This window comes from Syngnathus typhle, linkage group LG15 (assembly GCF_033458585.1).
Source record: "Syngnathus typhle isolate RoL2023-S1 ecotype Sweden linkage group LG15, RoL_Styp_1.0, whole genome shotgun sequence".
In the NCBI taxonomy this organism is placed as follows: domain Eukaryota; kingdom Metazoa; phylum Chordata; class Actinopteri; order Syngnathiformes; family Syngnathidae; genus Syngnathus; species Syngnathus typhle.
The window spans coordinates 899,067-910,782 of NC_083752.1; the positions used below are offsets into that span (position 1 = coordinate 899,067).

Genomic DNA, 11,716 nt, shown 5'->3' on the forward strand with positions numbered 1-11,716 from the left:
TGCTCGGCACATTACAACAACAACAGAGTATGGCAAGAAATGATGAGGGCGTTGTCCTCGCGTGACCACGACGACCGCTCCAAAGACGCGAGCACAAACACTCCAATTATTTCTGAGCGACTCCACCCTGTCTGTGTCTTTTTCCTTCAGATTCTCATGACTATTCTCACGATGACGATTCTCATCATCTTTTGGCTAAGGAACGACGTGTTTAACTGTCACCAAATTCCCAATCCATTCAACTAAATATGTATTGACGCTTTCTCTTCTTTGTGGATGGCATTTCAATTGGACATGCCCCCCAAAAAAACCTCACTGTCACTTTCCAACTAAAACCACATTTTGTATTGAAAAACAGAATTTCTTAGAGTCTTGTTATTTCTGGGTGAATTCATCGGAACTTTCTATCAACTTTGCACTTTTGGGATGGACCTTTCTATGAGAATAAAGCAAAGGGGGACTCACCGGACAAGCTGCTGTCTGGCGGCTGAGCTTTGGAAGGAGAACCGAGGTCGTCAAACCCGCCAGTCCGTTAACTCGTCTTCATGTGCTGCACAATATTTCCTCTTTTTCTTAGCGTTGTTCTGAGGCGACCCTTCAAGGCGTTTTAGAAAGTCAAGTTCTACACGTGATGCTAATTGGCGCCGAAAACAGGCAAAGCAGGTGCGCCCCTTCTTCTTCGTTGGTGTCACAAATGTTCTTCTTCGTGTGGGCGGGCGCTTAGAAAGAAAGAAAGAAAGAAAGAAAGAAAGAAAGAAAGAAAGAAAGAAAGAAAGAAAGAAAGAAAGAAAGAAAGAAAGAAAGAAAGAAAGAAAGAAAGAAAGAAAGAAAGAAAGAAAGAAAGAAAGAAAGAAAGAAAGAAAGAAAGAAAGAAAGAAAGAAAAAAGAAAGAAAAAAAAAAGGCAACAAATGGATAGACTCAAAGCTTGTATAGCGATCTTCCTTCAATGCAAACGAATTTGATCAAATTACATTTAAGTGACATTTGTTTTTCTTAAACTGTTTAAACTGCTCTTTTTTTTACACCGGGTTTGACCCAAATGAGCAAAAGGCAAGTCACACGTTGTCATTTCTTTTTATTATTTCATTGCAATTATTTTTTTAACTAAAAAAAAACAACAACTCCACAAAGGCAAAAGCCTTTTTTTGACAAACATTCCGATTCAATCCTGATGCAAAGTCGTAAAAAGCCCAAAAATATTTACAGAAAGAAATGAATAATTCAAGACACTTTTTGTCATTTATGTACACATTGCGTTCAGAGAACTTGAATCCTTACAAAAGCATGAAAAAGTCATCAGTTAGCATTGAAATAAGACAATTTTACTGCAGTGCTCTCGTGTGTGGATGATGGAGGCCTAGCCTACAAAGTATATTTTTAAAAATATTTCTTTTAAATGACTGAACAAAAAATGGCACCAAAAATATTGGATTACATACATCGGTTGCCATAGAAGCAACCGGCACAAACAACAGCCAATGACTGAGCCCTGTGACCTCCAAAACGGGCAAAACCAGTCCATGACTAAGTCCCATTTGGTTTCATTTTTCTTTTTACGCACTTCAGATAAGTTGAAAGTCATATGAACAAAATACGGGGGGGAAAAAAAGGATTTCTTTGCATATGCACAATAGCTCTATAAACATTATTTACACGAGAGCAGGGGCGGGGCATCCACCTGTCCCACAGAAAGTTTGGGAATTTGTCAAAGAGAATTAGCTGAGACGGAGTATAAAAAAAATTGCCACAAAAGGTAACTTGAAAATGACTTTACAATGTACATAACGGCAAAGAAAGCAAACTTCTCGGCAGAGCAGATCAGGCAAAGGTGTTTTGATTTGTAGTTTAAGTCAGAGATGTTTGAGCTCTGCTCTGCATGTTTTTTTGTTTGACCAGATTTTTCAAAAGATGTTTTGTGATTAGGAAACCCAGAGAAGGAAAAAGCGTTCCTTTTTCCCGATTTGTCCGCACTTCCTGCAGCGGCTCTTGTTGAGGCGTTCTCAGTTCTGGTGGCGCTTCATGTGCAGGGCCAGGTGGTCGGAACGTGAGAAGCAGCGGCTGCAGGCCACGCATTTGAAGGGTTTGGCGCCCGTGTGTTTGCGGTAGTGTCGGGTCAGCTCGTCGGAACGGGCGAAGCGCCAGTCGCAGTTGGCCCACGTGCAGCGGTACGGCTTCTCGCCTGACAACCACAACATGACGCCGTCAGAAAGAAGACCGAAGCGGCAAAAACAAAGGAAATATATGGCATAAATAAATGTTCAATGTAAAGGTGTTTTGGCTGGGAGTATGAAAAATAGTGGCAAGAAATGACGCCCAGGCAGATTCAACATTTGAAGACCAGGAAATGAATAGGTTTGTTCCCTTATTAATAATAGGGGGAAAAAACTTGAAAAGGTGAAACGTAATGATCTCAATCCAAGCAGACGTTTAATGAACCGCACCCAAACGTTTGACATTTGAAATGTGCCAGCTGATCATCGACAAAGACTGAGAAAAGACGTTGAATGGGCTCCTATGCAAACATAGCGCAAGAAACACAAAAGATTAAAAAGCAGGACGAGAGAAAACATATCAACTGAAAAGAAGATAAGAGAATGAGATCTTCATTCAGTTAGTCAAGCTTTTCTACTTTGGAGCGGTGAGCAAATAGGCGGACTTTTCAGGATGTCACAGTTGATCCAAATAGTAGTTGAAAAAGGAGCAATGTCACAAAATGCCATCAAGAAACAGCAGATGAGCTGGAACAATTGTTAACTTCCTACAACATCAACACTATCAAAACACTTGATAAACCTTCTGAAATCCACAGCTCACAAAATTGCTCCACACTTCTAGACAGTTTCTACCATTACCAGCAAACATGCTAATTAAAAAAAAAAACAGTATATGGAAATATCAACCGGCAAACTCGCCAGCTTCACCAAATCGAATTGTATCCAATTCGTACCAATCAATATTTGTGGCAAAATGAGCTAGCAGACTAGCTCCCTTTCCAAAGTATTGTGGCTTTATTGGCTCAAAGTGGGTTTCCCTTGGCCGAGAAGCTTACTTACAAGCTAGTCCTCCTATCAGCCAGTCTTTTTGGCCGTTTGGGTCATCAAGCGCTCATTACCGACACCGATTAGATTAGCACCCAACTATTGAGCAATCAATCAATGGTGACATGGGCAAGTCGTTAACGGCGACGGGACGAGTCCAAAGGGCAGGCAGCAGGCGACCGCAATAAACTGGCGCGAGCGTCAATTTACAAACGTTTCCCCCCAAACATTCTCCAGGCTCCTATTGGAACCAGACCATACAATAGAGTACAATGTTTGTATGGCCAAAGAGCCCCGCAGGTGTGCGTGCGCTCGCTTGACATAGATTACGATCCTCCGTAAATTGCCGACTGAAATCCGACTCGAGCTGGATAAACACTCTCGGCTGGTGTCGTTTTCAGAACAAGCTTAGGGAAAAGGTCAGCTGTCTTTGAGGAGGCCATTAGTGTATGATTTATATGTCCAGAGATGAAAAACTAGCATGACTTGTCCCTAAAAATACAATCAAAGAAAAGTAAACTGTAGTAGCCAATACATTCAAATCGCACCGATAGTTTTCAATAATTGTGCGGCCGGCCCGAATTTGCCTCTGCCCTAATTCTTTTTTTCATCATCCAACTTCGAAGTAGCACTCCAAAGTGTCATTAATAAGCATTGAGTGCTCAACTGTTTGTGCAGCTGGCAAATTAGAAAGAAAGCTGAAACACGCTAATGTAGCATGTGTGCGCATAGAAGCGCCTTCCAAACGCTCCCGTCAAACACCACAGAACAAAACACGGCAAAAGTGCATCCATCACTCGCTCGCTCGCTCGTTCGTTCGTGCACACAAAAGGCTTTTTGTGTCCTTGGACGTTTCTCTTCCAATAGGACGATTGAAAAAGTGCAACGCCATGATGTCATCCACTTTGCGCTCCATCCGTCCGGGCTCTTTCGTTCCTCTCGAACTAAGTCTTGTATCACAATAGTAACATTTTACAACTCCCTGCACATGCTTTTACTGAGGCAAAGAGTAAACACTTGAAAGTCGTTCCAGGACGCCCATAAAGTCGTTATCAGCTCACCTAGTGTTTGGAAAGAGGGCTGGCTGACTGGCTGGCTGGCTGGCTGGCTGGTTGAGCGTGTGTGGAGGGGTGACACACAAGTTCACGCTCAAGGTTGACCCCCCCCCCCCCCGGCTCCATACACAGATGTGGGAGGGGCCAATTGTTATGATAACACATTTGTGAATGACTTGCTTTACTGCCACAAAGTCCATCAAGATTTCGAATCAGTTGTTCACATTCACGAAAACAACAAGACTGCTCAGTTTGGGCTAAAGACCCGAGCGGCGGGCGATGTCCAACCCAGATAATCTGGACTCTGGGTAACACCCTGGACTTGTTGCCAATCAATCTTTGGGCATGTTCACATTTGATTTTTTTGGCAATAGAAGCGGGGTAACACCCTGAAGGATATGGCCGATTTAGTCACGGCTCTTTTTCGGACGGCATGACCACCGATTTGAACACAGAACCTCGAAACTGCGAGGCAGCCGCTTTGACCACATGCCGCACCGTACCGACCGCCGTAGAAACCGCCAATGAAAATATTGCAGCACAAACATGGACGACAGCGTCCGAGTTTCTTCCCTTGCTCCGTTTAGCCGTAAGGACCTTGCCGTTCCACATACTTGACTCGTGAGTCATCGCCATCGACCGAACAGAACAAAACAAGACGGGACAAGTTCAATTTGGCAAGCGAAACCTGCTAATGAGACGCTCTGACCACACACTGGGGCCCTTTAGCTGAGCTAGCTAGCAGCTATTCTATCGAGCTATCTTTCGAGAGATGGCTTTTCAATACATAGCTAAAGATCTAAATGTGAACTACTTTGCTCGATTGTGTAACTACTTTGTAGGTACAGCTCATGATTCCGATCGCTAGCATTGTTACCTCCGGCTACGTTTTGGTTCTCGTGTTTAACTTTCTCACTGCTGTTGTTCACGGCGCCAACTTTCCCACGGGACCCGTTTGTGTTATCTATTTATGACATTTACACTCTTTCAATGTCCCGCTTTTGAGTGTATCGCCATCTTACAAAAAAAAAAACTAACACGGGAAAAAAAAGGAACAGGGTGGTTTCACCTTACAAGGGGGGTTCTACCGAAACCGGCCTTGCATTCGAATGCATATGGCGACGACAACTATGCCCCTCAATCTTGTTCTGAAAAGGTCTAAAAAAGCAGGAGTAACTGGTTTTGGCCTTGGCTATTCCACATTTCCCTTTCCTCCCATCCACGCCCTCTTTCTGCTCTTTCTTTCTTGCCGGGCAGGTTTGGACATGTAACACGGCCAGGAGAGAAAAAGTGAATTCTTTTACTGTTACTCCAGGATATTAGCACGCTTGCTTACAGCCTTATTAGTTGTATTTTGGATGTATTCATTTTGATTCTTACCCGTGTGCGTCCTCTGGTGCGCCTTCAGATGTGAGCTCTTTGTGTAAACTTTGGTGCAGCCTGCAAAATGAGAACAACAAAAATCATAATGTGAGTCAAGCTGATGGGAGAAGAAAAAAAAAAAAAAAAAAAAATGGAAAAACAAGTTGAGCATCTCGGTGAAACGACAACAAAAGTAATTGGCACCTCGGATGAAAAATTTGCATAGAAGCGTTTTAGCCCGTTTCAAAAGGAACACATTGTGCTTGAAATGTGTGCCAAGGAGGAAAACGGTACTTAGCGGAGGTGAACGGGCGAGCTATTGTCTGAAGGAAAATGAACATTTTATCGTGTCAATTAAATCTGTCATCGAGTGGCATGGCTTTCCAATAATAGCTGGTTAACGCTTTAGCTTGCTTGTTTCACGGGTACTTCACTAGATATGGCGATGCAAGGAAAGTGGCTAATTTGCTATCTAGAGAACCTTCAAAATAATGCTGATAAACCGCAAAGGTTGGATCTTCCATGAAAAAGCCGGATTAGCGACACAGAGTGCGCTAACTAGCATTCAAAGGTTAGCTTGGAACCGGTTACAGACCTGGATAGTCGCAGAAGTGGATCCTCCTCTTCTCCAGCTCCGGGTTGTTCCGCCGGTTGTATTTGGGCCCCGTGAGGACACCCTGGCCGTGCGTCATCAGCATGGCGTGATGAGACAACCCCGTGACTTTTGTCCCAGCCACCAGATGCTGTTGGTACGGAGGCGGCGGCTGGCTGGCCAAGCTCAGCAGCTCGGCCTGAGCCTCGGGGCTGCCCGGCTGCGAGTTTGGGGGCGAGGGTGGCAGGCTGTGGGGGCCCGCGGGTTGCTGGGTGGATGCCTGGTAATAACCGTGGTGGGCCCCCAGCTGGTGCTCAGCCAACACGTAGCCGCCGGCGTTGCCCAGGTTGAGCATGGTCCGACAACCGGACGCCGAGGGTGCGGAGTGAGACAGAGTCATGGTGAGGTCTGCTGTGCTGTTGACAGGCATGTGGTAAACCTGCGGCTGGGGGGCCGGAGGTCCTATGTGAAGCTCCGTGTCCAAACTCTGCTGCTGCTGCTGCTGCTGCTGCTGCTGCTGCTGGGACCCGCCGGAAAGGGCGACGCCTCCGGTGTTCAGGTCCGGCTTGATAAAAACACCGTTGACCACGGGCAGCACGTTGAACACTGAAGTGAAGTCCGGCAGGGCCTGGGTGGCGGCGGCGGCGGCGGAGGAGCAGGGCACCTCCAGTCCGGGCTCTGTCTTGATCTGCGTCGTTGCCAGGCTCTTGGAGTTGTGGCGGTAGAGACCCGTGCGTAGGTGAGAAGAGCTGGGGAGGATGACGTTGATGTTGAGGCTGTAGGGAGCGCCGCCGGGCTTGTCCTCGGAGAAGTACTCGTCCACCACCGAGGCGCTCTCCCGCCGGTACTTCTTGTCGCTCAGGTCGATGGCGGGACTCAAGAGCGAGCTGGTGATCTGCGGGAGGTATTTGTCCATCTCCAACTGGACCTGGAAGGACAAGTCGCCGCCGACAATAAGAAGGAGAAGTCCGTGGACCAGGTGGCTAAGTGGAAGCCTGAGGCTACAAAATCATGACCACTCACTCGCTCACTCGCTCACTCGCTCACTCCCTCACTCCCTCACTCACCCACTCACCCACTCACTCACTCACTCACTCACTCCCTCACTCACCCACTCACCCACTCACCCACTCACCCACTCTGTCAGTGATTTGAATGGAGAACAATCGCAGCCAGGTTCCCTCCCGCCTTCTAAAGCACCAAGCTTTGATCCGAACAAAGTTGCGGCGGGTGAGCTAAGGATCAACTGTTAGATGGGCCGGAAGTACGGAAACTCCCCTTCTCGTCCAATAAAGTCAAAAAGGGAGCTGATAAGAGACTCTTACTGTTTTGTTATCATCGGACGGCAGGATTCATAGCGGGATCAGTCAAGCGCCTTCTCCAATTATTAACCAAGCGACTGAGTGTTGATGCCTGGAGACATTGTTCAAACCTGAGCGAGAAGGGTTTGGATTTCTTGCGCTTGTACTGTACTTTGTTTATCCAAAACATTCTTAACTGTGCAGCATCTGCTGCCATGCAGACTTTGTACCGGTCTGGTGTGATCTGGTGTGGTGTGGTGTGGTGTGGTGAAGAAGGAGCTGAGCCTAAAGGCAAAGCTCTCGATTAACCGGTCGATCTACGTTGAAATTGTTATGCCGTAAACGTTAGCTAAAAATGCTAATCATCTGTGTGTTAGCACTAACGCGACTAGCAAAGCATTTTCCCATCTGTTTGTTGGCAGTCAATTGTTTCAAATGATTTTAGCTTAGCAGGTTATGTCTTTATGACTAGATATCAGATGCGAGATATGAGTAAGCAGACATTTTTCAAGCATCATGAGAGTGAGAAAATGTTTCTTCCGATGTCTTGGTCAGATTAGCTTCCTGGTAAACGGGTCATCTTCATTCCAAAGGTGATTTTTTTTTGGGGGGGGGAGGGGGGCTTTTGTTCTTATTTGTCAATTTTCTCAGCCCTTCTTTTTTTGTGTCTATTTTGACTTGACAGAGCTTACATTTGACCCCATGGCTTGCATGCCTCCCGACGTGGGTACACACCCGTGTGGAGAGGATTTTTCATTTCTTGTTTGTCTAGCATGTGCGTTACAGGATTCCCGTTTGGCTTCTTACGCCAGCGACTCTGGATTAAGAGCTATTCAAACAGAGGACAACACCTTCTATTTCTTTCATTCAAACCATGTCTTGTCTGATCTTGTTCAATGCCTGATCTCAACCTTATGTCAGCATCAAAACCTTAGAGACTGCGCTGATATTTTATGACGCAGTGAGCGATAACCAGGCTTGTTTTGAATGACTATTATCCTCCATCCCTTCCTCGCCTTCCGATTGAACTCCAAAATGAACATGACTCAGGCGACCAGGAAACTGCTTTGCTAACATGGAAAACATTGACTTGGCTATTAATTTTAAGACTTCCTGATGGAGCAAGCGATAAGTCGTAAGGCAAAAGCATCCATCAAAAAAAAGTTCATTTGTGAGCTTTGGACGAATATATTTGAATTCCATTTGAAATGCTTCGTACACTAGCATAGAATCGTGTGATTTGGTCATATTGGATGAGTTCTCGAGAGGGAGCCACCTTTCAAAATGTGTTAGGCGAACATGCAAATAATATGAGCTGCTCCACGCTTAGCCATTAGCGCTTCAGCCCTGAACCTAGCAAAGTACTCAAACATGTGAGCATAACCACACTGCGCAAAACTCGAGAGCCATTATCCTCAGTTAGCTAAACATGCTAATCGGCGACTAGAACTATTCTACGATTCACCATGAAAGTGTTGAGCGACTAATCTAGATCAACTGAATTGCTTGGATTTTTTTTCCCCTGGCACACTTGATGGTCACTTGGAGATCTCAATCTCTTATCACTCAAAGACGAACTTGCAAGAACAATGGCCACAATCCTTTTCAAGGATGCCAGAGTGCGTGTGACGGATTTCTGCGTCGCTGCTTTGCGTACATGCAAATACTCCTCGCATGTTGTCGAGGAAGAAGAAAGAGCGGCGCAATGACAATACCCCCGAAAGAAATGTTTCCCCTCCGAACCTAGTTACGCCGTATCTGAATATTGATCTGCATTAGGCGTGACCGTCAGGTTACTGTGTAACCGGCGCCGTCGTCTTACGGCCGCTGATAGAAGGGCTAAAGAATCCTGAGAGTGCTTTCATATGGGTTACTCATTCTGCGGTTATGGCTGGCGGGACACGAAAGACATTCCCGCCGCCAAGGAACATCTTCATCAAAGCAACATTAGGCTACTGCAATGTGGCGCTGGGTCAAAACATAAGACCCCTTTCTGAGGTAGTCACGCAATAGCTCGTGTTTGACTTCAACGTCAAAGACAAACAAACTGCACGAAACAAATGTACGGGACTCGATTCAAAAAAGCCAGCCAGCCAGCCAGCGACGCAGGCAGCCAAGCAGCCAGGCAGGCAGCCAGGCAGGCAGGCAGGCAGGCAGCCAGGCAGCCAGGCAGCCAGGCAGGCAGCCAGGCAGCCAGGCAGGCAGGCAGGCAGGCAGGCAGGCAGGCAGGCAGGCAGCCAGGCAGCCAGGCAGGCACGCTGAAAATCTTGTGTCAAAAAGATCACATAGTTCACTCTGAGACGCAAATATAAGAACCATGCGGCCAAACAAAAGCAAGCACATAACAGGTAAACCTGTATGACCCCCCCCCCCCCCCTCCACATCCACACACACACACAGTCCTCCCCGCGCTTGACTTTCTCATGGCGGTGGGCCTTTGACGGCTGTGCCTCGAGGCGGCTTATGGAGATGCGGGCCCTGCTCAGACAGGTCGGACCACATACTGCTGTCACGACACTGACTAGACGCTCACTTCAAACGACAAAAAAAAGGAAAAGAAATGACCCAAAAAAAAAAAGGTCTGGAAAAGATCAAATGGAGATAGCACCAAAAAAAACCAGAGCAAGTTTACAGTTAGCATTTACAGTTGAAGTGGTGTGCAACGTGAGGTAAGTGGGTCATGGAATGGCCCCACAGGAGCTTTGAAAATGATCCGCTGCGCAAATTCTACTTTTGAACGGAACAATTAAACCACAAATGAATGATTTTCTTGTCCAAAAATGTCTGAGAATCAGGACTGATGTCTTTTAGCAAAGCTATGCAGCTCTAAGCATCTTTTTACAACACTATTTTTGTGACAATCAACGTCTTCTACCGCAATTGGCGCATTTTGAAGACAATGAATGTCAATATCTTTTACAACACCTAGAATCCACTTTTTGGATGGAAATGACCATCAACTTCATTTGAGCGTAATTCATGCCTACAATTTGCATCGTCACGTCTAATGACAGTCAGCGTTGTGACCTTTGACTTTCGCATCTCTGCCTGTTTGATGCCAATTCCACTTCTTTTAACCCCAGTTACCATCTATCTTTTTGATTTGAAATGTCATCATGTCTTCTCTCGCAATTTGTCATATCTTTTGATGCCAAATTGCATTTTAGCAATTTTTGCGAGTCCTGGCTGGCAGCAGAAGCTTCTTTCCTGCCTGCCTGGGTGCCTGCCTGCCTGGGTGCCTGCCTGCCTGGGTGCCTGCCTGCCTGGCTCCTGCCTGCCTGCAGTATTTGCAAGCTACCAACAAAGCGCAACTTTCACGCGCCGTGCGCTGCAGCCGTCCGGCCGGACGGGAGCTCCACATCGTTCCTGCCTGGCTAATTCAACTCGCCAATCATGACATCACATGACGAACGCACGATGTTCCATGAGAATGCGGGAGGGAGGGAGTTCGGCTGTCTTTAAACGTTCGCTTTTTGTCTATTCCCAACACGTAATAGTAGAGAGAGATTCTCTTTAGAAGACGTCAAGCAGGACTTTAACCCGCGCAGGTGAGCGCGCGCGCGTATGTGACAAGAGTAAACACGCACGCACGCACGCACGCACACACACACGCGCGCTTCACATCGACGGGTCGGCGGACTCTCACCCCGGGCTTAACGTCTTCAAACACGGATGAGTCCTCGGCACCGTCCGCTGCTCCGGACATCCTCACCGGCTTTAGCTGCGTGAAAACCACCCGCTCGTCGCTCCCCTGCGGCGTATTCATGACCGGCCCTACACTCGCTGCCATTTCAAAAGGTTCACTTAAGGTGAAATTCTTCTTTTAGAAACACATGTATTGTTTTTATTATTATTACTATTATTATATTTACCGCAGCAGCTGAAAGAAGCGACACAGTAAGTCCAGCAAAGTCTTCCGCGCTCTTCTTACCTGTGTGATCTTTTACCTGAGCTCAAGTAGAGATTGCAACTACCAATCAGATGAGGGCACGAGGCTAGCTGGCCAATCGGCTGCGAGGAGGGCGGGACACACCTGCGCGTGAGCAGGAAGCGAGGCGCAAGCCTCATGTCATCATCAGCACGAATAAATCCTATTTTCACTTTTCTCATTCCTTGAGTCTGCGCAGTGAAAGAAACAGCACCTTACTTGTACGTGTATATTGCTTATGTTGGTTTACTACAAAACGACGGTGTTCAATGCAGAATAAAGGAGTGAAAAGAAATATAGAGTAGCTTTTTGACAGTAGTTCAAGTTATACATTCAATAATAATAATAAGGAACGTTGGCTTTCTCGTTCAAGCTCTGCTTGGCATGTAAAGATCGCATGGAAAAAAAGCTCCACTGCTCTTGAAGTCATTAACAGTAA

General features: G+C 46.4%; 1 protein-coding gene across 1 annotated transcript; it reads right to left on the reverse strand.

Moving 5' to 3' along the window:
* Positions 1–1,059: 1,059 nt before the first annotated feature.
* On the reverse strand, positions 1,060–11,299 carry klf5l (Kruppel like factor 5 like). The gene is made up of 4 exons (XM_061299703.1): positions 10,996–11,299; positions 6,052–6,976; positions 5,475–5,534; positions 1,060–2,180 (listed from the first exon to the last, which is right to left on the reverse strand). The coding sequence occupies exons 1-4, from the start codon at positions 11,137–11,139 to the stop codon at positions 2,002–2,004; spliced, it is 1,308 nt and encodes a 435-aa protein (XP_061155687.1). The 5' UTR covers positions 11,140–11,299; the 3' UTR covers positions 1,060–2,001.
* Between the last annotated feature and the right edge of the window lie 417 nt (positions 11,300–11,716).